The 24,109-nt window shown below is 39.7% G+C and overlaps 2 protein-coding genes across 8 annotated transcripts in view; one reads left to right on the top strand and one right to left on the bottom strand.

Annotated features, from left to right (window-relative positions):
- TEX30 (testis expressed 30) overlaps positions 1 to 6,924 on the top strand; it is a 36,436-nt gene extending 29,512 nt beyond the window's left edge. For 5 of the 7 annotated variants that reach the window (XM_042458343.1, XM_042458344.1, XM_042458341.1 and 2 more), the window contains exon 7: positions 634 to 920. In XM_042458343.1, the coding sequence (XP_042314277.1) occupies positions 634 to 697 (64 nt within the window). In that variant the 3' untranslated portion in view covers positions 698 to 920. Of the gene's footprint in view, positions 1 to 629; positions 921 to 3,458 lie in introns of those variants that run through there. The other 2 variants (XM_042458346.1, XM_042458345.1) reach the window with 2 other exon arrangements.
- POGLUT2 (protein O-glucosyltransferase 2) lies at positions 911 to 21,681 on the bottom strand. Its single transcript, XM_042458339.1, has 10 exons — positions 21,210 to 21,681; positions 17,290 to 17,495; positions 14,546 to 14,751; positions 12,733 to 12,810; positions 8,815 to 8,987; positions 7,296 to 7,533; positions 6,923 to 7,132; positions 5,115 to 5,204; positions 3,313 to 3,417; positions 911 to 1,099 (listed from the first exon to the last, which is right to left on the bottom strand). Exons 1-10 carry the CDS (start codon positions 21,395 to 21,397, stop codon positions 1,082 to 1,084), a joined length of 1,512 nt encoding a protein of 503 aa, XP_042314273.1. The 5' UTR covers positions 21,398 to 21,681; the 3' UTR covers positions 911 to 1,081.
- Between the last annotated feature and the right edge of the window lie 2,428 nt (positions 21,682 to 24,109).

Below are 24,109 nucleotides of genomic sequence, written 5' to 3'. Positions count from 1 at the left end.
TGGGAGGACACTTGCTGTGATAGGTAGGGACTAACCAAACTTCTGGCCAGGTGCCTAGCAGGGGGGGACGATCCTACCAGAGCCAACTAGTCTCATTCCTACGTCTCTCTCCTGGGTTGTTTATCTTCTCATCTTCTATTTTATATTCACTGCCTTAAACAAAATCCTCCTTGCCTCTTCTTTCTCTTTTAGTTCCTTTCTCTTTTCTTCTTTCCCTGATTCCTGCCACTCTGAGGATGAAAATCGTTCCATGCAGCTGTTATAGACAAGAAAATAATACTGCATTAAGCAAGCATAGCATAAACCCTGTTAATCAGCTTACTTGAGAATTGCTGGCACAGTTTAATCATACTGTAGCCAATTATTTTAACATTTGTTTATAAGGCTTCCAGCTGTATTTTTTTTTTTTTTTGTCTTGTTAAAAGCAATACTAGGTTACACACTGCTGTGCTGTTTTCATCTTACTTCACAGATGTAGTGAATTGTATAAAATTGGTTTGATCCAACAAAAGCAATGGGTACAGGTCTTTTGCAGTTTGAATGAAAAGTGCTCTTGAAAGAGATTCCATGACTGGCTTCCCCAAGCAATTGACTTTTAACCATGATCTGTTGTTTTGTTTTCTTTGGAGGAAGTGCACTGCTGTTCAACATTCTGCTCATACTACCTGACACATTTGGCTTTTCCAACACTAGTTGAAAATTTTGGATCTAATTCATGACGAAGAGATGAACTGCAGAAAAGACCACATGCTCAGAATTCTCCAGAAGACATAATGACTAAACTGCAGTGGTGCTGGAAACAGCCATTACAGGAAGACAGATACTGTTCAGTGAATTTTTAGACGTATATATTGAATTTAAGGGTTACTAGAAAAATAACAGTTTGTCTTTAAATAAAAATCCCCACAACTTATGGAAAGAATCTTTATTTATTTAAAAAAACATATAAAATCAGTGCAGTAATACTGCACAGTTGAAGGTACTAAGGCTATTTAAATACCTAGCCTTTTTATTGTCATCTGAAGACAATGAAAAATCAAAGACTAGCAAATGTTTCAAAGAACAATTTTCTTTCTTCCACTTAAAGTTCCTCTTTAACCTGCAAAAAAGAAGAAAACAGATATTGGTGATTTCCCTACTGAGATAATCCTAACCATTTTTACTTTAACTATGTTATGCTGGGCTATTCTGTTACACATGTATAGATAGATAAAACTGTGATCATTAAGATCTTCATGGTCTCTGATGGTCTGAACCCAGAATGCATCATACCCACTTATTTGGATGGATACAGAAAGGATTCGTTTCTAATTTTATTTTCACTGGAGCAGGTAAGTGCATATTTGAAGCTTGCCTGGAAAAAAAATTGGGACTTCAGGAATGCTTCTGTTGATGCAGGATTACTGCTTTGGAAGTGCCAGTGCCTTCTCTTCTCAATCATGTGATTGTAAATAGATTTATCATTCCTCCATGGCCTTAATCTGCTCTCTTATTGTGTGTGGAAGTGACCTTGCTTCCTCCAGTGCTATGCCAGTAGAATGCAAGCTGATAAGGGTTCAAGCGTGGCCTAGTTAGTGAACTGCATGTTGGATGTCTGACAACAAGCCCACCTGAAGAAGAAGAGGCTTGTCACCAGACAGTAGGTCACCACATGATGAACTGGCCACAACAACTAATAATATTGTGACAGTGTGCAATACTTGTCATCTGCATTTATGGAAAGAGTTCTGAGGTCCTGCATCATACTGGCAAAGCATATGTCTCCTATATCTCATTCCTGGATTAGTGGAGGAGAGAAGGAAGCAAAAATATAGTTTAAAGTTCATGAGCAACATTAGCTGAAATTTCAAAAGCCAAAATAAAATTTCCAGTAGTTGGATGGGACAGAACAAAACAGCAAGAGCTAGTATTTCATGACTAGCAAAACTAGAATGAATTATGCAGATTTGAAAGGATTACCAAATCAGACAAAATGTGTTACTCAGATTTTGCCCCAGTAGTATGGTTTTTACAAGTGGCAGAATCAGATTCTAGACTATCATTTTATAAAGCATAGACTACACATAGGCTGCATCCGCACTGCAGAAATACTCCAGTTTGACACCACTTTAACTGCTATGGCTCAGAGCTATGGAATTCTGGGAATTGTAGTTTGTTGTGGCACCAGAACTCTCTCACAGAGAAGGCTAAATGTTTCACAAAACTATAATTCCCAGAATTCCATAGCACTGAGCGATGACAAAGTGGTATCAAAGTGGAATATGTCTGCAGTGTGGACACACCTGGAACCAGGGGATCTGGAAACGCTGGTACAAGCCCTGGTAACCTCATGACTCAACTTCTACAATGTGCTCTACATGGGCCTAGTCTGGAAACTTCAGTTAGTTTAAAATATGGCAGACAGGTTGGTCACTGGAAAAACCAGAAGTGACCACATAATACCTATTTTAAAATTGCTCCACTGGCTATCTATTAGTTTCCGGGTGCAGTACAAGGTGTTGGTAATAACCTTTAAAGCCCTACGGCTTGGGTCCAACCTATTTACGGGATCGCCTTCTTCCGTATAATCCTCCCTGCATGCTCCGGTCCTCTGGGAAGAATCTAATGCAATCTATAAAGACCAGGTTGACTGCAACCATCCCAGAGGACCTTTTCTTCAACCACTCCTAGATTATGAAACATCCTGCCGGAGGAGATCCATCATATTACCAGCATTTAAAAATGCTGTCAAGACGGATCTCTTCCGGCAGACCTTTCCTGAATAGCAAACTCAGCCACCAAACTGAATTTAATCCACCATCTCGCTGAGTACTCTGTAGCCCCAGTTGCCCATCTCTGATTATTTTAATGTATTGTTTGAATGGTTAACGTGTTTAATTGATGTTTTAGGGGAGGGAAGGAATAATTGGGATATTGGGTTGTGTATGCTTTCTTTTTAATAGTAAGCCGCCTCGATTGTTTTTTTGACAGAGAGGCAGGGTAAAAATAAAACTTTTATTTATTATTTATTTAATCCCAATTTCTGTGAACCTGCAACCTATGTCTTTTCCTGCTGCCATACCACAATGATTTAGCAGGATTTAACCATTCCCAAACATTGCTACTAGCATTCTACTGTAGCACTCAACATTATGAAAATCTATCTCGATATATGGGAAAACAGCAATGGATTAGTTTGGTATCAGTAACAAAACCTGCATCCTAAATCTTAGACTCTGTATGTGTGGGTTATATAGTTTTCCTACTAGATTAAATGATTGATCAGGACTCTCAACAAACAGTTCCTAAAATGCTAACTTCTACATACGGTACCTTTTTTCTGTGGCAGCTACAGGGAAAGAGGTCATCGTCAGGCTGTTCCACTTTTTCCATACCATCTCTAACTTGGGGGTCACTTACTTGTAATTTGGAATACTCCTAATTAAAAACAAAACAATTTTTTAATCTTATTCTTTCAGGTTTGACAGCCTCACGTGGATAAATCTGTAGCCAACAAATTGACCAGTGCTCCAAGTAACCTCCTGGAGAACACGAGATTCAGTATCACAAGAGCTGTAAGCTGATACAGTCGGCATCTGGTGACTTGCTGAAATACCAGTATCTCCGTGTTAATGCAGAGACATTTTCAGCTGTGTTTTGGGAGGGGCTTTCTAAAGCTAGGTTCTTTGATGTCTGCTGATTGCTGCTTTGAGGAACATATCCTTCTAGGTCAGAATGGATTTGTGGAAATTGGAATGCATCTTTAGCAAAACTTCAACGGGATTTTTGTAGGTCATACCTTTCACACAGTGCTTACTTGCAGGCCTTGATTATTAAAAAATCCCATCAGTAGTATGTTCTTAAAGACTACTCCTCAATAAGAGGCAAATTCTTTAGTAATACTTTGCTATCTTGTGCTATAGATCTATCTATAAAACAGGGAACAAAGAAAGAAAAAAGAAAAGAAAAAAGAAGACAGACAGAAATTAGAGTGTAAAGATACTTTTATAGTACAGGGTGATTAAAAAAATCATCCAGTATGAAAGGTCTGGGGAATCAAATGAATTTACTTACTACTTAATTCAGATGCTATCATGCCCATATTTTCAGAAAAAGGTAATAACCATACTTATGACAGATATATAGTCCCCTTGAGTTCCTGCAAGGAAATGGGAGGAAGTGTCCTCTCCAGACAGAATAACATGTTTCTTCCGTGTCAGAGAAATCTCTGCTAGTGAGAACCATGATTCTCAGTGTTAAACAATTAAAATAAAATATATAGAGATATTGACACTTTCCCCTTCACTAAATCTCAAAAATTCAGTTTCTTGAGTTTTTTATCATCAGAGCATTTTTTTAAAAAAAAGATAGCCGTATCAGTTGTTACTACATAAAAGGAAAAGCTTTGGGAGAAGGGAAGGAATCTGGCAGTACCTATAAGACCAATTAGTTTCAGCATGAGCTTTTGTGGACTGTAATCCTCCAGATGCACAATATTAAATATTATAGTTAATATTAAATAGTTAATATTAAAGCCACAGGTATGCTAACATTTACAAGGTTGGAGACGGGGCCAGGGGATCAGAGTTTTGTGAGAGTATACATGCCTTCAGATCAACTGCAACTAATGGTGATCCCATCCTAGGGTTTTCTTGGCAAGACTTATTCATCAGAGGTTTGCCATTGTCTTCCTCTTCCTCTTGGCTGAGACAATGACTTACCAAAGGTCACCCAATGAGTTTCCATGGGTGATCAAGGATTCAAACTCTGGTCTCCCGGAGTCCTTATTTAATGCTCAAACAACTATACGCTCACAGGCATATATATGGGAATTTTAATCTACAAATGCAAATAAAAAATCTACCCTGCTGCTGATGAAATAGAATAGATACCAATCAATGTAGGAATTTGGAAGTTTCCATTTCAATAAGGGCAAATCAGATCCCATATAACGTAGTAAGGTAATTTTTTTAGAAAAGTAAAAAGGGAAGGGAGTGGGAGAAAAAACACAACTGTTCAGGGATATATAGAATAGGAAATTCTGAAAAGGTTTTCAAAATGCTGTTAACATCAACAGCAACCATCATGAGTTTAGAATGATCCAATTTTATTCAAGTAATCAAAGAAAGACTAACCTGGAAAAGTTTGAAGTAATAACAGAATATATGGTCTCCCATGAGGTTATTTCTTGCAAATTCTTGTCCGGCTTTTGCAATATTCTTTGCCTACCATGGAGAAAATGGGAAGGTGGGAAAGAATTAGTACATCATAATATTTGAACTTTAAATATTTTCAGCCTGTTATGATATACTAAATTTTCATCTCCCCCCCTCCCCTGTTGCTCCTACCTGACCCATATGAAATAAGCAATTTTCAATTGTCACATTCTTCCAACTGAATCAAACCAAATGAATCAAATACAGAGAAGGACACTGTAAACGCATGTAGATGACTGAAATGATGCTTATGGGCATAAATACATCCATACCTTTATTAAATGAATCCAAACAGAGGCTGTGAAACAATACTTTTATTTGGAGCAGCTAACAATTACAAAACAGCAACATGGGTTTTCAGATTCATGAAAGGTTCCTCGGGCTTGGGATTATGAGTAAAAAAAATTAGAAATGGGATGGTTAGGGAAAAATCATAACAGTATCTTGAGTGGAGCAGATGGGAAAGTCACTTTTACAATTGTAAGGTGGCAATTCAACACTTTTTTGGAAAATTTATGGTGCCCACAGCCAAAAATCACAAGTTGCACAGAGGCACATAGGGACAAATCAGTCATTGCCACAATACCTTTGAACAGAAAAAAGACCAGAATATCTTGAATCTCTGAAACTGATGAACTCATGAATTTCATGTAAAACAAGGAAGATAGGTTAAGGGTAGTATAATACCCTATTGAAAACAATCCACTTTTGTGTGGTGCACATAAAGATACAGTGCCCCTGTATCTCTTGTAGGGCAATTCATCACAAAGAAAATATGGTAAGACACAATTTAGTTTGTATGTTTTAATTTATATGTACCAATGTAAATGTATAAATGTATAAATAAGTATTGTAACATGTTCCAGATAAGGATGCCTTTCAAAAGCGTTCAGAAACTTCATTGGGTTCAAAATGTTGTGGCATGTGATGGTTGTGCAGACGGATGTGTTGATGTGTGTGCTGTATTTTTATTCTTACTGTTATTTTTAAAATACCTTTATACTGTTTTAAATTGTAGTGCTTTAATAGGATGGCTTAAAAAACACTTTTTTCACCATCAGTTTTCTAGTTGTACTTAATTTTAATCTATATTATAAATTTCTATAAATTGGAGGAAAGATGGGCTATAAATTAAATACATAACAAGAACAAGATCTCATCCTCATACCCTGATTATCTCAAGGCAGGTCTGGGTAAGATTCCTGGATAAAATCCTGGAGACCCACTGAAGACAATTCCAAGCAAGAGGGCCCAATGCTCTGACAGGTTTCTCTGTTCCTATGACATTTTATGAACGCCATGTATCCTAAATATAACCACTCTCCTACTCAGTGAAGCACATGACAGTTTTTTCCTAAGATCCTCAAGTTGGGTCTTAAGGGTCTCTACAGATATCCTGACCTGTAGACGCTCTTTCGACAGGCATGTAGCAGAGCATAGTCTTCCATCTCTTTCTCAAACTGTGGAATATACTTTCATTGAAATTATAGTATGTCTTCACTTTCAGTGCTTTCAAAACATTATGTTTAAACCCACCTTTTTAATTTGGACTTTTAAACTATCCCAGTGCTATTAATTTTAATTTTAGCTGGTCTTAGTGTTTTAATGTTTTTATTTCTGCTGCACAGCACTTTGAGAGGGTTTTTTTTAGAAACATTGTAAATAAATAGTGTAAAACATCTCAGTAGATTTTGTGAAACTGCACTTTCAAACAGTATATCTTTTACCTCTTCATCGTGGTCTTTTGCCCATTGGAGCTTCTCCAAGAGATCGCTCAGGTCATTTTTAAACGGAATGTAATGTTTCCAAGGCTGCAACTCATTATAAAAATGTTCGTAATAAATGGAATCCTGTTTTAACACGATGCTGTTTCCTGCTAGCAGATAAGGCAGTCTGTATGCAGCCACTGTGCCATCAATATTAATCTGGTATTTATACTGAAAGAAATAATAATATATAATTAATAAAATTATGGCCTATACCTCATTGTGGGGTCTCTTTACCCTCATGAGCACACCAAGCCACCATCCCGTTCAGTAGACTTGTACTGTAATTGCTTTTACATTTCAGTAGGAACGTAATTGCTTTTATCCATCATACCTTGAAAAAATCAAAAAAGGAGATGTGCTTCACAATGGGGCCATAGAGACTTTCATCATGCTTGAAAAAGAAGAAGTTTGTAAATGCTGCATCAATGATTTCTGGGTATTTTCTGCTCATTTGCACAAGTTCAAGCCTCTCTTTACGACTGTCTCTACCCCTCCATATTGCAGTGCTGTTCTTCTCCTCCCAGGGTGGCCCAGTGTTTGCTTGAACAGACATCATGTCCAGACTGACTCTATTGGAGAAAATGGGACAAATATGTAATAGTTTCTTGTGCTTCAGAGGCAGAAAGGACTTTCAGGAAGAAGAGCAGTGCGATTCCCATGTTAACAGCCCTCCTCAACAGTCTAGTCCTCTGCTGCATTTGTTTGAAGGAAGATTGGCCACAAATGCTGGGTGATTTATCTCAGTGGGAGGCTTTTCTCTTCTTTAACAAATGGGGCCAGCCCCATTGGTAAAACTGAGCCAAACATTTTTACTATCTGCAAATGGGGGGCGGTGCTATTCCACCTGCAATACATGGCTGGAGTGAACTCTGATCTTCAATACTGGTTATAGGACTGCATGCTTCATCTCAACTGATGGCAACAAGATAGCTTAGTGGGTTCAAGATATGTGGGATGAACAATTCTATAGTTATCTCTCCATATCCATGGATTTGTTACCCACAGATTCAACCATTCATGGCTTGAAAATATTTTTTTAAAATAAATAAATTCCAAAAAGCAAACCTTGATTTTGCCATTTTATATAAGGGACACCATTTCGCTATGCCTTTCTATTTAATGGGACTTGAACATCCTTGGATTTTAGTATCTATGGGGAGTCCTGGAACCAAACCCACTGTACTTTCTAACAGACAGAAGAGCCAAATGGCTGCCATGACTGCCACACCATCTCCATTGTCTCAGATGACCTCTTCACACAACCTATTGTTACTGACTCTTACAGACAAAGGCCTTCCTGACCATCTCCTTCCAGTGCTTTTACCTTTCAGTGAATAGAGGCTGCATCAGGGATGAAACAAAGATTGTTACCTCCTACCACTCAGTGAAGGAGACCCACAGTGACTTCTACAGTTAAGAAATCTGTTCTGAGATACTCTGTTCTATGGTTAAGCCATCTGTCCATTATTCTTTCTCCCCAAGTCCCTGCCTATACCACATGCTGTAGCAAATCAATAAGATGAAAAGATAAGCAATCAAGCCTACAGTATGAGTTCCATTATAGACAACGCTAAACCAATAGTAGCCAGTTTTTGGTTTTCATTTTGGAGAAAGTGACAACTCAGAAATTCAATGATTTCTAATACATTAATTGAGTTTGCTATCTTGTTCTGCCCAGCCCCAAGCAACACATCATCCAGACAGTCTTTCCACTTCTTTCTCTCTCTTCTCCCTTCTTGCTTCCCATACAGAGTTGGTGGCTTGTTGTAATAAATGCTGACTAGAAGCAGCATTATTTGAAGACTTATTATATTTTTCATGACTTCACAAAGTGTTATAGGAATTCTTACCGCCCCATTGTTTCTAGCACTGAGTCAGTCAGGTCATATGTTGGCATTACAATGTCTTTTGAATCGTTGGATCCGCACCATGAGAATATGGGATGGAGGTCCTGCGAGGATTTCTTTTTCTCCAGAGGCCAATCTCCCAAATTGACAAAAAACTCTACATCTGGCATTTTCACCTACAACATACAAGCACACAAATTGTATTATAGTACTGTATTACCACACTTTTACCACCCCTAAATTACTTCTTTTTTCATTTATGTGATTGCTAGAGTTAATACATAACCAACAAGGGGAAACATTCCTTAATGAAATGTATTCTGGCTCTTGAAGAATGTCTGGCAGGTACAGCTGGACCATTAATGGCAGCTTGATTCCTGACAGGAGTAGATTAGCAAATTTACATTGTATAAGTGCTCCAAGATATTCATTGCTTTTCTACAGTTTTCTAGGTGCAATTTAAGACATCTTTATCTTCAAAATTCCCATCTTTAACAATTAATTAAATGTAGCACATTTGTTTACCATTCACTTAAATGCTCTACATACTTTACACTTACAACAGCCCTGACAGGTAGTTATTTCCACTTTTTAGCATACTAAACATTACTTCTCTAAAGCCACAAGAAAACTGGCTACTTGTAGTTCATTTTCTCAACCATTACATTACCAAAAGATACTGCGACTCTCTGGGAAGCAGTTTGGCCAGTTTCCAAAAGGCAAAGTTAAACTGATAGAGTGTGACTTTCGTGACTGTACTATACTTTTTCTTTCTCTTCTTTTAATCTTTTTAAAAATAAAATAGGGGAGGGGGGATTGAGTTTGTCTTTGTATGTTTATGTTTGTGGAAGTGTATAGTTCTGTGTACATGCTATTACTGAATACTGAATAAAAATAATTTTATTTATACTGTACCTTCTGTCTCGGATATGTACTTCAAGTAGTAACAAGTCTGAAATCTTTTTAAGAGTGCAATGCCCTCTGCTGGTCTGGAGTCTCAAGTATAAATTGGAAAACATACTTTTCTCAGCCACTACAGGAGCTTCAGGTTATAAGTATATATAAATTGTTTAGGCATTAAGATATCAAAAGATGGTCTTCCTCTAGATTAGTGGGGAAGCACTTCAAAGCTAAAGTCCATTTAAACTGGGAACCAGGGTCCTCAGAAAAGCTTACCATGCGTTCCTCAACTGGTAGTACAGAAACGGAAGATATATCCCTCAAAGAGAGTTCTGATATTGTTCTGGTCTACAATGTGCATCCAGAAAGCTATGTATTGAGTGTGTGTTCTATAAGCAATGTGCTCAATCCATAAGGAGCAACAATAAGGCCCCAAAGCTCTGCCCAGCATGACCTTAATGTGCACTATAGGACATTTTGGAACACTCAGGAGTTCAGTGGTAGAGATGCAAGAGATCAATGAAACAATTTGCTCAAGGCAGATGAGGGAAAAGCAGATATTTGCTACAGAACACATTCGTTTTAAGGTTACTAAGAGCCCACCCACTCTCCTGAGAATAAGGCTCAACATATTATTTGAGTTTTTTGAGGTAAAGAAGGGATAACTATTAAATAGTTCAAGCCATAGACCTCCTCCCCAGCCCCTTACAATCAGCTGTGGAGGGGAGGTCAGTGCCAGATTGGAACTGTGGGGTGGGGTATGGCTTGCTAAAAACTGCATTCACCCAAACTGCTATTCACATCTACTAGTACAATGTACAGTCCTGTATAACTATCTATTTTACTCAAGGCATTGGGGTGATTTTCAGATTTTCAGTCCCAATGTGGCTAAGGCCCACCACAGATGATTTTATAAAAGGGGGAAAACGTTAACCATTCATTGCATTGATTCATTCAATTTATTTCTCTCCTTTCATCTAGAGAGATCAAGGAAGAGCACTGATACATTTTATCTTCCTAAAAACCCTGCAAGGGACATGGGGTTAAAAGATAGCAACTGGCCCAAGGTTACCCAGTGAAATTTAAACCTACATAACACAGTCTCAAATCGGTGAACACTGATGTCATGTCTAGTTTGATCCTACCCACATACAGTAAGTACATTCCCTTAACAGTGCCATACTGTGAGTGAAGAAGTTGTACATCTTACACTTCTTGCTTCAAGACAACTATTAAAAATTCCCCCAGCTGCCTTTTCTGGGTGTGCTCTGGTAAGCAGCCATTATTACTCCTGTTAATGACCCTGGCAATTTCTTGTTTTCTTTCATAGTTAGCATGACATAGTCATCTGGATTTGTTTTTTGTAATAATTGTGACATATCTTGATGACATCTCTGATTTTATATAGGCTGGGATTTGAAGGTTAGAACTATTTTTTTTCTGCATGCAGTGGTGCTTTACAGAGATCCAAATTTCTTGACCCATTCCTAAAGACTAGAATGAGCTACAAGAGCAGCATTCAGTGCAGCTGGAGCAGCTGCCACCAGAAGGAAGAGGCTAGAAGTTTCTCCACATGTGCTCAGAAGTACTGTCGACATGTGCAAGGAACACTTTAGATTTCAGACACAGTGCCCAATATTTACTAGAGGTGTTTTCCAAAAAATAAGCTTCAGGGATTTGGGGGTGGGTGGAGTGAACAAAAATGTATGTCTTTATGGGACTTCAAATCACTTGGCAATTTATGGCATCCCCATTAATTTCATAGGGTTTTCTTAGACAAGGAATACTCAGAAGTGGTTTTGCCAGTTCCTTCCACTGAAATATAGCCTACAGCACCTTGTATTCATTGGCAATCTCCCATCCAATTACTAATCAGAGTTCATTCTGCTTCGTTTCCAGGTTCAGATGGGATCTAATGCACTTAGGGTATTTATGCATGACAACACAAATCCAAAGCAAATCATAACTGTACAGTCATTTAGAACAATACTATGGGTCCAAAACACACTGCAGAAATAATCCAGTTTGAGACCACTTTAACTGTCCTGGCTCAATGCTAGGGAATTCTGGGAACTGTAATTTTGTGAGACATTTAGAGGGAGCTCTGGTGCCACAATAAACTACTATTCCCAGGATTCCCTAGCACTGAGCCAGGGCAACTGAAGCAGTTTCAAACTGGATTATTTGTGCAGTGTGTTTTGGACTGTGGAATTCTATGAACCAACCATTTAACAAACAATGGGAGAATGTCAGACATTACATGGATGCTTTGTGGATAACTACTGTTCATAATGTCACTGTCAGAATATTCTTATATAATTTCCTTTTCTGTCTATAATGTCACCCCTAACCATCTGTGCTGTAGTGTATGTACCTGAAACACTGGATAATATTCCATGTGCCTGTAAAAACTCCTGTTATAATAGATTTCTTAGTCTGTAAGGTACCACATTGATTTTTTATTATTATGATTGTCTTGCTTGATGAAATTTGTTAGACCGAAGCAGCATTTTCTGATCTAGATTACAAAATCTGTCTGGGACATTGGAATTGGTACTTAAGGGTATAGCTTTTTAATGTTTCTCCTCCTAGCAGGTATAGCAGTGATGGATGGTAGCTGATGTGTTAAGTCTATAGGATTTAACTTGCAAGGTGCTGCAGGTTCCATATTTTCTCCAGTAATCAGGCAGATCACTGTTACGAATCTGAAGCTCAGGTGGCTGCACTCTGCTGAATTTTCAGTAGTTAAAATTCCTATAAATATTTTTCCCTGGTTAAATGGCAGTCAGAGCTGTTTCTTTGTATCATTTTGAAACTTCTGTCTAGTTTTTTTTTTATTGATAAGTTTCTAGGTCTTCTAGGTGTAAGGTAGATTTTTAAGCATTTTTGTTTACAGTTGATTGGCTTATTGTGTTGTGCAGTGCCTCAGGTACTATGTGCAGGGCAGAGGATGCCACATTTAAATTTAATTAATATAAGTACAGATCAAAAATTATTTATAACTAGAATGCATTTACTCACCTTTCTTGTCAAAGAAAGCAGAATAGCATCCATGAAAATCCTAAAACCTACATGCTCACCATGAGTCTTTATATAAACCTAAAATAATGAATAGAATAGCTGAATTAAGTTCTTGCTCTTTCAAAGACATGAATAATCTAATGTAAATAAATTCTGGCTTCAGTTTGTGAAACTGAAGAACTGCAGAAGTAAGTGACACAGGATTTATGACTGCCAATAATCTTGCTGCTACTACTAATATATTTTTCAACAAGCATATTGGGCCAACACTAACACTTTATTAAGTTCTAATTAGGACCATTCAGTAAGAATTTGTCATACAGAACTGATGTGTCCCACAGCATTAAGTAGAATATACAGAAAACAAATGTTGGTTTAAAAAAAGAAAATGAACAATGATCCATTACAACAATTGTGCCAATGCTTTACTCATGCAATCCCAAGGAAATGAAGCCAATCCTCAGATGCCCTGGAGAGTTATTAATGCAAGAGTGAGGAACTTCTTTGGTTCTCTCAAAGAATGGCCAGTGCTCAAAAGCCCAAAATATCTTTAAGACAAATTATTCCTCACCTTTTGTTAATACTTCCTCCTTCTCTTTTTACTACTAATAATTACAGTTGGCCCTCTATATCAATGAATTCAGCTATCCATGGCTTTAAAATATTTTTTGAAAAGAAGAAAATCCAAAAAGCAAACCTTGATTTTACCATTTTATATATGGGATACTATTTTAGTATGCCACTGTATATGATGTGACTTGAGCATCTATGGATTTTGGTATCCATAGGGGGTCCTGGCTCCAAACCCTAGTGGATTCCAAGGACCTACTGTATTAAGCTTCCTTGGAAAGAAATAGCCATATTTATGATAAACATGGACATTTTTCACATAACACTTAATTCATGCAGTATTTATTGCCAGAAGACTGGCTCAGGGAATATAATATAATATAATATGTATGGGTTATAGCAATTAATGGATAAAATAAATGTTTATCAAAATAAATTGGTGATGGTAGTTAAGAGGAACCTCCAGGTTTAGAGGCTGTTTACCTCTCAAATCCAGATATGGGGACAACACAGAGGGCGATCATGCTTTCCATTCCATTTCCTTTCCCATAAATATTACAGGAATCCTACTTGATGCTCATGCTATGCTAAGTGGGCCTTGGCATGATCCAGCACAGAAATTCATACATTTTGCCTTGTTTCTACTTTCTCATTTATTTCTTGTAATTAAAAAAAAAGACTACAACTTACATAACCCTATGATCAGTTATGCTTGCAAAGGCTGCTGGACGTTACAGTTCAAAACCATCTGGAAGGCCACTGTTGCCCATCTTTGGTTTATTGGATGAATTACTCATATTTCTCTCCAAGAATGGTACTCATGGTGACTAACAATGATAAAAATCAAATGAAGCAAATACAGCTAAAACATATCAGTTAATAATGCCTTCCAGAGCAGCCCTACTTGAATGAAAAGGCCTCTGCTGCAAGTAGAAGGACAGCAAGGAGAAGACTAAGCTAGCCCACTTTAACCTCTGGGTGCTTCTTGTAATACGGCCAGAAGAGAAGATGGCTCTGCTGAGATTTGCTCTAAGATTCCCAGCTCTCTGCCTCTCTCATTGCCGTCTGAACTCCTTCATCTCCCTGTGAGGTACTTACATATAGACACTACTACTAGCTGTCTTCTGGCAGGTTTGACACTAAAGGAGTTGAAAGGAAAGTTTATGGCAACGCTCCATCTTTCAATACCCAGAGATCATATATGCTGGTGTGGCACAACAGTTATTTTTATCAATAAGCATACCTTGTTGTTTTTTATAGTGTAATGGCACAAGCTCTGCCTCTGCCCAAACCGCTGTGGAATTTCTTTGGCAATTTTATCAGGATCCACGGTAGGAAAATGTGCCAGATCTCTCTGAATCTGAAGAATGGCTTGAGGGCAACTCATTTCTTCTAGCCAAACATTTCCATCTTCCTGAGGGCAATCACAGTTCTCATGGTAGACAGGCCCTGTGCACAATATATGTGGCATAAAATGTGAATTGGAAGTTATACACTGTGTGTAATCTGAACCTAATTTAAGAATTAGTTCAAGTTAGTTTGAAGAACTTAATGTCATCTATACATATGAATAGCAAATACACACTGTTGTTTTTAGTTTGTTCCAGAAACCATGGTCTACTTTCTCTGCGCTTGAATGTTTCTTGAGTCAGTATATACTTTGTTAAGTGAGAAAGAAATTAATGTCGTATAAAGTGAAGAGGAGGGAAAAGAAAGCAACCTATCCTACTCCTGCAAAGCAGTGAAGCATGAGATGCTGAACAAGGCTGAGTGGAATCCAGTACCAAGTTGCATATATCCAGATAAAAATGGACAAGATCTAGCATTGAAGGCCCAGCCCCATATGATGATGGAGTTCAACAATTACTTCTTTTAAATAAATAAATAAATATCAGCACTCATTACATTGGAACTACAGCTCTGCTCCACCGGGCAGGTTTAAGTCTCTACAATTACATCATTTTCCCATCCCCAATTAGTATTTGCTCAAAAGGGAAATATATACTGAATATGTAATGAGGAATAGATTTCCGTTTCTTATTTGAAAAGTATCCTAGCCTCAGATTAATAGTTAGCTGCTGAATTATTTTCCTTTACGTTCCTTGGGTCAGTTTTAACTTGTATGGTTTTAATTCTCTATTAGATTTAATACCTTTTTAAGGGGGGGAGGGTACTAGGGATTTGATATGTTTTGCATTTTTAACTTGTTAGCCGCCCTGATTGTTCTCAGAGGGGCAGGATATTTTTATTATCATCTACTGAGTGCCTTTCTTCAGACTTAGCTCAGTCCTGGCCTATGATTACTCTTGCATCAGGATCATGTCAGGAATCTGACATTTGGGACATATTAACAAAAATGAAGCACAATTCAACCAAGATTAACCATTTGCTTAAATCTTTCACTTTGAATTTAGTGAAACTTAAACATACTTCAGTTTTCCCAGATCATAACATTTGTTATTGTTTTTTATATCCTGACTTTGCAACAAGACTGGTTCTCAAAGAGACTTACAAATTACAATAGAAACAATATAATTAAAACATAAAAAGACAACATTAAAATGGAATAGAATCATTAACAGTGTTGAAACAATTTAAAGCATACACTTTAAAAAGAATAAAGGCAGTTAAAACAATTTAAGACAATTCAGCAAGCTCTCAAATGGGTGTAGCACTTTTCAAACTTTTGTTACTTTTTTCTTCTGGATTAAAACTCCAGAGAACTGTCATTGTTACACATAAAAATGATACATTTCTATTTTCTCTTTTAACTCCCAGAATAATGGATAGGCATTTTCCTTACAGCTTGAAACAGTCCAATTTTAAAGGAATGCCACTCATAGTCTCACTATTCTGTTTGTACATCCAGTGAAGGGCAGAGATGGGCAAACCTAGTTGATGCCAGACAATCAGTTCAGAGAATACTGTGAAGGCAACCCTATGGGGGAAGAAGGTACACAAAACTGAGGCTTGTCTCTGAGAGATGGCACGTGTGTGTGTGTGTGTGTGTGTGTGTGTGTGTGTATCACCGTGAGACTCAGGTACCTGATGCAGGAGGGGATCTTGAGGGGAAAGGGGGAAAGGTGAGTGGCAGGCACCTGAAACCCTGGAACTGCAGGACCAGCCTAGCATGGGGATCTGTCACAGGCTCAAAGTTGCATACATCCTTTGGGGGCCATAGGTGATGTTTCTGGGACTCCCCATACTTGTCAGCTGCAGGCTATATCAGGTAACACTGATACATTATCCTACAAGATTATATATTATTAGCTTACAGTTGTAAACCGCTTAGGGAATGCTTAAGTGCACTGATGAGTGGTATAAAAATGTACTTGCTATTGCTATTAATGTTTATACATTGACAGATGAAATCCAGCATGGCATAGTGGTTTGAGTGCCAGGCTACGAGTCTAGAGACCAGGGTTTGATTCCCAGCTTCACCATGAAACCCACTGGGTGGCCTTGGGCAAGTCACATGCTCTCAGCCTCAAAGGAAGGCAATGGGAAATTTCTTCTCAACAAATCTTGCTAAGAAAACCCCATGATAGGGTTGCTTTAGGATTGCTATAAGCTGGAAATGACTCAAACTACACAACAACAATAAATATTGACAGACAAAAAGAGAACATGTTTTATGTTGCACAGAACCTTTGCATTGGAAGGGGTGCAGAGCATAGAATTCATCCAACATACTGGTCTATTAAGGCAAAGGTCTGCTCTGACTGCAGCTCAGTAGTGGGCTGCCCAGCATTGCCAACCTTTGTTGTTGTGTGCTTTCAAGTTGTTTCCGTCTTATGGTGAGCTTAAAGCAAACCTATCATGAAATTTTCTAGGGCTGAGAGTGTGTTACCCACTGAAGGCTATGGCCAAAGAGGGAGTTGAACCCTGATCGCCAGAGTGCTCCATGCTCAAACCTCACTAGCCAACTGTTATTATAAACTTTACCCAGGGTCAAATTAATACAATAATACAACACCATTTTAATACCTTTTAATATATATGGAGATTTGGCAACATGCTTGTCTTTTGTTTGAACCTCAATCTTCAGACTTTTGTAGCTTGCATACATTCTGTACCTCACAATAAAGGAGCCATCTTTCCTGTCTAATATTTGCACACCCACTCGTGTAAATTGCTCCTCAGGAGCAGTGATCTTCACTTGGAATGCATTTTCACCAGGAGAGACGGTAAACCTATGCAAGAAACAAACAATTACAATATGAAAACAAATTAATTTTCTTAAGGCTGTAATTCTAGGCTTGCGAGGGAAAGTTTAAGAACAAATGTGGAGATTTTGTAAGTGTGGAGGTGAATGAATCTAACCACAGTTAAACTACCTCATACCATCTCATAAATATGTGTCAGTAGTTTTGAAACATTCAGGAAAGCCTCCCACTGTACACTTGTTTCTTGAGGAATCTCTCCATTTTACAGACTTTGAGATCTTACATCTTAAGGTCTGCCCCAGGATTTCAGATTTCTACGTAAGGTTGTGAAAGCTGGACAGTAAAGTAAGCTGGCAGAAAGAAAATCAAATCATCTGAAATGTGGTGGCAGAGAAACCATCTACAGATATCATGGACACCTTAAAAGACAACTGAGTGGGTTCTAAGGCAGATCAAGCCTGAACTCTCACTGGAGGCCAAGATGACTAACAAAAGCTATCATACTTTGGATGTATCATGAGATAACATTACTCACTGGAAAACATGGTAATGGCAGGATACACACCGCCAGAAAGAGGCACTGGGAAGGCGCCTCTACTTGCTCCATAACAGCACTGCAGCAACCAAATTGCGTGACGCTGCTGAGCAGCAAGAAAGAAGCACTCAGAAGCGGCTTCTTTTTTGCAGCAGGTCAGCGGTGCAGCTCCGTATGGATGCTGCGCTACTCACACGGCATCACTGCACACACCATCTAAATGGTGCCACGCAGTTGCGGCACACTCATGACATGCTAGGGTTGTGGGGCATGTGCATGCCCCGCCCCCGAGCAACCCTAGCACGTCATGGGCATGCCACAAAGGGCCCATCTGTGCAGGGCCAATGTTTAGTAAAGTGGAAGGGAGTAGGAAAAGCTGAAGACTACATCACAGATACATCATTTATAGACCTGAGTTTGCAAGATCTGAGTAAGGAGGTTGATGGCCAGTGATCTTTGAGGTCTCCCATTCATAGATAGGATCACTGTAAGTTGAAGTTGATAATAACAAGTAACAAGAAGAAAGATGTCTGCTAAATGGGGAAAAAATACATCAGTATTCAAATACAAAGTTGGGACACACTTGAGAAGGGGTAGGCATGGCAAGGTAAAACTCACTAATATCAGATTCATTGCAAACTTAGGCGGATACTGACTGCCCATTTGGGGTGGCCTGCAGTCACTCCTTTGCACCACGTATTGGGGCCAAAGCAGCCACAGCGGCAGCCCAAAGGCCCCAATCCGGCACTTTTTGGGACCAGGGAGAAGCGGCAAAAGGGTCCCGAAAAGAGGTGTCCTTGGGGCTCCCCAGGGACCTGCTGCCACTTGGTCCCTTTCTCCCGGCTTCGTTCCCGCTTTCGTTTCGGAGCTCCTTTAAGCACTGCTGTTAGGCCGCCACAAGTGGCCTGACACGGTGCAAGCACGTCATGCCTGTGACGCTTCAACGCAGCATGGCCGTCACGTCAAAATGGCAGCGCCCATCTGTACAGGGCGCCGCCCTTTTGATGTACGGAATATTTGCTAGGGTTGTGGGGTGTCTGTAAAGGATGCCCTGAGGCAACCCTAGCACGTATCCAGGCCAGTGCAATGCATCAGTCTGTATCCCGCCTTTCATACTTAAAATATAAAACCCTGATGCTTCAGAAAACTAAGCAGCTGAAGTTAATTTAAGCTGTCTGACTGTGCTTAGGACTATAGCCAAAAAGGACAAGAGTTGCAAATATTTTCCCCCAAAGGGCCCCAGGCTGAGGCTGTCTAAGGCATTATGGAATCTACAGATAGCTCTGTAGGGTCCCAAAACATCAACAAAAGTTTCAGAATTAGATTGTTGTTGTGTTTTTTTAAAAAAGCAACTAACAAGATACAGTAATAGAATTCTGCCAATGTAATTTAAACACATATATCTATAAAAAGTATGTACTGTAAAGTCTGTGGAAACTGCAGCATTGCACATAGAGAAATAAATGTCTATCCTGGGTTTTGTTTATTTAGAGGGGGAAACCTGAATTTCCTCTCTGAAGGGATAAAGTAGGAAAAATGGGTGCATTACCTCATTTCCATCTCTGTAGAGCAAGAGTAGGCAACTCCCCCTCCCCCATGTTGTTGGACTTCATTCCCATAAACCTGGATTATTTGCTATGCTGGGCTAGGGCTGATGAGATTTGTAGTCCAAAAACAATTGGAAGGACAGAGCTGCAGTGTGGTGTAGTGGTTTGAATGCTGGCCCATGACTCTGGAGACTAGGTTTCGATTTCCAGCTTGGCCATGAAACTCACTGGAAGATTTTGGACTAGTCACATGCTCTCAGCCTCAGGGGGAGGCAATGGCAAACCTCCTCTGAACAAATCTTGCCAAGAAACCCCATAATAGTTTCAGTCTAAAGTCACCATAAGTTGGGAATGACTTGAAGGCACATAGCCCCATGCTCAAACCACTACATAGTGTCAAACCCACATGTGTAGTTTCCTAAAATGTGACATTTCTTTCAGTCTCCCCATGAATTAACCCACCTGTTTTGGACTATATAAGGTGGAGTGGAAGAGACAGGCCACACAATTGCTTATTATAGCTTCCACAACTTTAGGGCATCTTTCAACTTTATGGAGGCGTTGTTGTTGCTGTTGTTGTGTGCCTTCAAGTCGTTTCCAATTTATAGTGACCCAAAGGCAAATCTATCATGGGATTCATGGCAAGATTTGTTTGGAGGATGTTCACCTTTGCCTTCTCCTTAAGAGCCCTGGTGGCACAGTGGGTAAATGCTGGCATGCATCCTCTCACAGCCACAAGATTGTGAGTTCAATCCTGCAGGGCTCCAGGGTCAACTCAGCCTTGCATCCTTCTGTAGGTCACTAAAATGAGTACCCAGCTTGTTGGGGGCAATTGGTTCTACACATTGTAAACTGCTTAGGGAGTGCTTAAGTGCACTGATAAGCAGTATAGAAATGTACTTGCTGTTGCTATTCCCCAGAGGCTGAGGGAGCATGACTTGCCCAAGGTCACCCAGTGGGTTTCGTGGCTGATCTTGGAATTTAATCCGGATCCCCAGAATCATAGTCCAACGCTCAAGTCATTTTACCACACTGGATCTCTATGGAGGCTACTGCAAAGAAAATCAGCATTCGTGTCTGCAACACCCAGCCACCTAACAGGTTTACTCTTCTTTCAGTCTTTTAAGTCACAGGGCGCATCCACACTGTAGAAATAATGCAGAAATAGCACAGTTTGACACCACCACCCCTTTCTATGGAACCCTGGGATTTGTAGTTTTACAAGGTCTCTAGCCTTCTCTTCAGGGTGACCACACAGATGTCCACCTTTTCCAGGGCCTGTCCTTCATTTCAGCCTCCTATCAAAATGACCTTCATTTGGAACAGGGCTAAGAAGCTTACACTTATAGGAGTGTTTTTTAGCTTTTATTTGGCAACGTCCTACATTTTACAGTGCCTTGCCCTCCTTTGCAGTTATGACATTTGGCCACCCTGCCTCCTCTGCCAACCCTACACATTTCAATCTTAAAGTGACACATTTAAAAGCATGGAAAGGCTAGTTTGCAGTGCCTCACTAAACTAAAAATCCCATTTCTGCAGGATGGAGCTATGGCAGTTTAAAAGTGGTGTCAAGCTGCATTATTTCTACTGTGCAGATGCACCAAAGTGTCTTTTTTTAAAAGAAAAGCTGTTATTAACCTGAGAAGCCTCTGTGCTTACCTCTTCCCTTCGGTGTCCACAGCCTGGACATAAAAATATCGAGCTGGAAGGACCACCTCTGACTTCAGGCCTGGTCCCCAGATGAAACTGTGCTCTGGACTTAGCTGGCTTCTTCCAGCAGCAGATTCCCAGAAGGCCAGAAGAAGGGTCCCCAAAGGCAAGCAGCAAGGCAGCCATAGGCTAAACATTTACAGAGTTTCTTCTTGGGAAACAAAAAGACAGGACAAAGATGGGAGGAGGCCAAAGCTTGGCTCCTTCTCAGAAGTACAACAAAAAGTTGAGTCTTTCCAAGGCAGTAGAAACAAGATCAGTGAGACATCCTTCTGTTTTCTTGGGTGCAAACTCCAATCATTGCAGCCCTCCTAGATAAAAATGCAAAGGAAAAACAGCTTTGCTCTGGATAAGTCATCAGGGAAGGGAAGGCATATAGATAAGATTAGAGATATATATTAAGTGATCTCAAACCCCAGCGTCTTCTGCTTCTTTGTCTTGCACTCTAGCCTTCCTTCTGCCTTCAGTCTTTCCAATCGCAGGGGGTGGAGAAAAGGCAAAGGGGTGGCAGCATCATTGGTCCAGCAAAACTTCTTCCGAAGGCTCAGGAGACATGCTGGGAAATGTAGTTCAGCAAGACCTTGGACTCCTGAAGCGGAGGCTTGAAAGTAAAGCTGACCAAATGGCAGAGAGCAGGGGAAGCAACTTGTGAAGCTGTCCAGTGCCTTGGAGTTTATGGGAAGCCTCCTTCTGCTTCCACAAATTAGGGCTTCTTCCAACTTTATGGAGGCGTGTTGTTGTTGTGTGCTTTTTTATTGCTGTTGTCATCATGAGGTTTTTTTTTGGGGGGGGAGTTTCTCTTCTGTATGCTTTTCTTGAGTCTGAGAGAGTGTGACTTTCAGAGTGTCACCCAGGGGGTTTCAGGTCCAAGCTGGGATCAGTCCCTGGTCTCCAGCGTTGCAGTCCAACCCTCAAACCAGTGCAGGGGGATAAGGCACCAGTACTCAGCCATGGAAACCCACTGAGTTGTATTAGACAAGGGAGTCACATTCTCTCAGCCTCAGAGGAAGACACAAGGATACCCTCCTCCTTTGAAAATGTTGCCTTAGGAGTGCATGTCAGAAACAACTTGAGGCGCACAGCAACAACAACGTATGTATTCAGTAGTTGTGTTGGCGATGCAACCAAATCCAAATGCAACAAATCTAAACCCACAAAACAGGGATGCCTTTATTGGAACAACTAAATGCAGAAAATCACCCATGATGCTTTCAGCTTTGTGGCTTCTTCATCAGGCTAAGATGTTAAAAAAAACAAAAAAACCAAACCTACAGGAGGAAAAAAGTGGCAATATTAAAGTCCCAGACTCCCAGCCTTTCTTTGTCTCCTTCTTTCTGTTGTCAGTTAAAATGATCTCAGAGATATCAGTGCAGGAGGCAACAGTTGCCTTGGCATGTGGGATGGGACAAGGGGCAATGAAGGCCGGAATAAAAGTTCCTCTATTATTAACATGCAGGGGTAGCTATTAGTAATTCAAATAAAACCCCACCAAACATTTATACCTTTATTGGCCAACTGAACGCGCAATATACTTGTTGCAAGCTTTCGAAGCTCCACTGGCTTCTTCATCAGGCAAGATGTTAAATACCAAACAGGAGAGAAAAATGAGAGGTTGTGAGAGCCTGCATTGTTTTTTCTGTCCTTAGTTAAGAGGGTATGGGAGGTATCATACAGGCTAGCCTTCCTCTTCTGCATGGCTCTGTCCGCTAGGCTGTGCTTTGAGCTGTGACTCTGGGGCCAGGGTTTGAATCCCGCCACCGCCATGTACACTCTCTCAAGCCTCCTCAGCGGAAGGCAATAATGTGTAAACCTTTTCTGGGGGGAAAAATGCTTAGGGTCTCCATAAGTCAGGAACCATTGAAGGCACACACATAACCAGGTCCTCCTTTTCAGGACACGTCCGGGAGGGGTTCCAAAGTGTCCTCCAACTCGGCTAAGAATTACATTTGCAATAGGATTTACATTTTTATGAGTGGTTTTTTTTAAGCCCTTATTTTCTTGGGTGTCCTACCTTTTGCAGTGCCTCCTCCTCCTTGGTGGTGTGGTTGTTGTTGTTATATTTTTATTAATTTTATTCATTAAAATCAACGCATTAAAAGAGGAAAAACAAAAACATAATTAAACATTTATCACGACTGTTACAAATCCTTTAGATAGCTGTCGGGTCCTTAGATACTCTGACTCCATGTAATTTGGCTTCATACAGCTTCCTCTCCTCTCAGTTGTTCATTTGTTTGCTTTGTTCATTCTGAGGCTGTTTGCTCCTACAATTCAATAAAAAAAATAGGCAGTGCCAATGTGCCACTTTGCCTGGGTTTTGAAACGTTTCAGAAGAAAAAGAGATCTCTTATTATAATGTAAAAAAGTAGTGTTTTATGTAAATGCTGAGTATCCCTGCTTATCTAGACATCCAAAATACAAAATTGTACACATGTGGGCTCAGTAGTGGCCTCTTTGTTTTCTGATGGTTTAGTGTACGCAAACTTTGTTTCATGCACATATTATTAAAAATATTTCATATAAAATTATCTTCCGTCTATATGTATGAGGTGTATTGAAACCAAAGAATGAAGATGTGGGTCCCATCTCCAAGATATCTCATTATGTATATGCAAATTTCCCAAAATCTGAAATAATAAAAAAATAGAACACTTTTGGTCCAAATGTTTCAGATAAGGCAGAATCAACCTGTACAAAACACTAGTGTTCTGAGCATCCATTTCTTCCCTATTACTGATCTAATGCGAAAAACAGATGGCCTGAACGGGTGGCTTGAAGCCTCCATTTCCGAAGATGATTGAGGCTGCATCATCCACATGCCGTGCCCCAATCCGCCTGATGCCAGCTGA

This window comes from Sceloporus undulatus, chromosome 3 (assembly GCF_019175285.1).
Source record: "Sceloporus undulatus isolate JIND9_A2432 ecotype Alabama chromosome 3, SceUnd_v1.1, whole genome shotgun sequence".
NCBI classification, from domain to species: domain Eukaryota; kingdom Metazoa; phylum Chordata; class Lepidosauria; order Squamata; family Phrynosomatidae; genus Sceloporus; species Sceloporus undulatus.
The sequence above is the reverse complement of the archived record's forward strand: the minus strand, read 5'-3'. Positions and strand labels throughout refer to the sequence as shown.

What these genes read in the sequence shown, in the direction of transcription:
- POGLUT2 (XM_042458339.1), bottom strand. Translation starts at nt 21,397, where the DNA reads ATGTTTAGCCTATGGCTGCCTTGCTGCTTGCCTTTGGGGACCCTTCTT. An exon ending in GTGGACACCGAAGGGAAGAG is followed by an intron (nt 17,496 to 21,209) that starts GTAAGCACAGAG and finishes TTTCTTGCATAG; the next exon opens with GTTTACCGTCTCTCCTGGTG. An exon ending in GTGCTAGAAACAATGGGGCG is followed by an intron (nt 7,534 to 8,814) that starts GTAAGAATTCCT and finishes TTTCTCCAATAG; the next exon opens with AGTCAGTCTGGACATGATGT.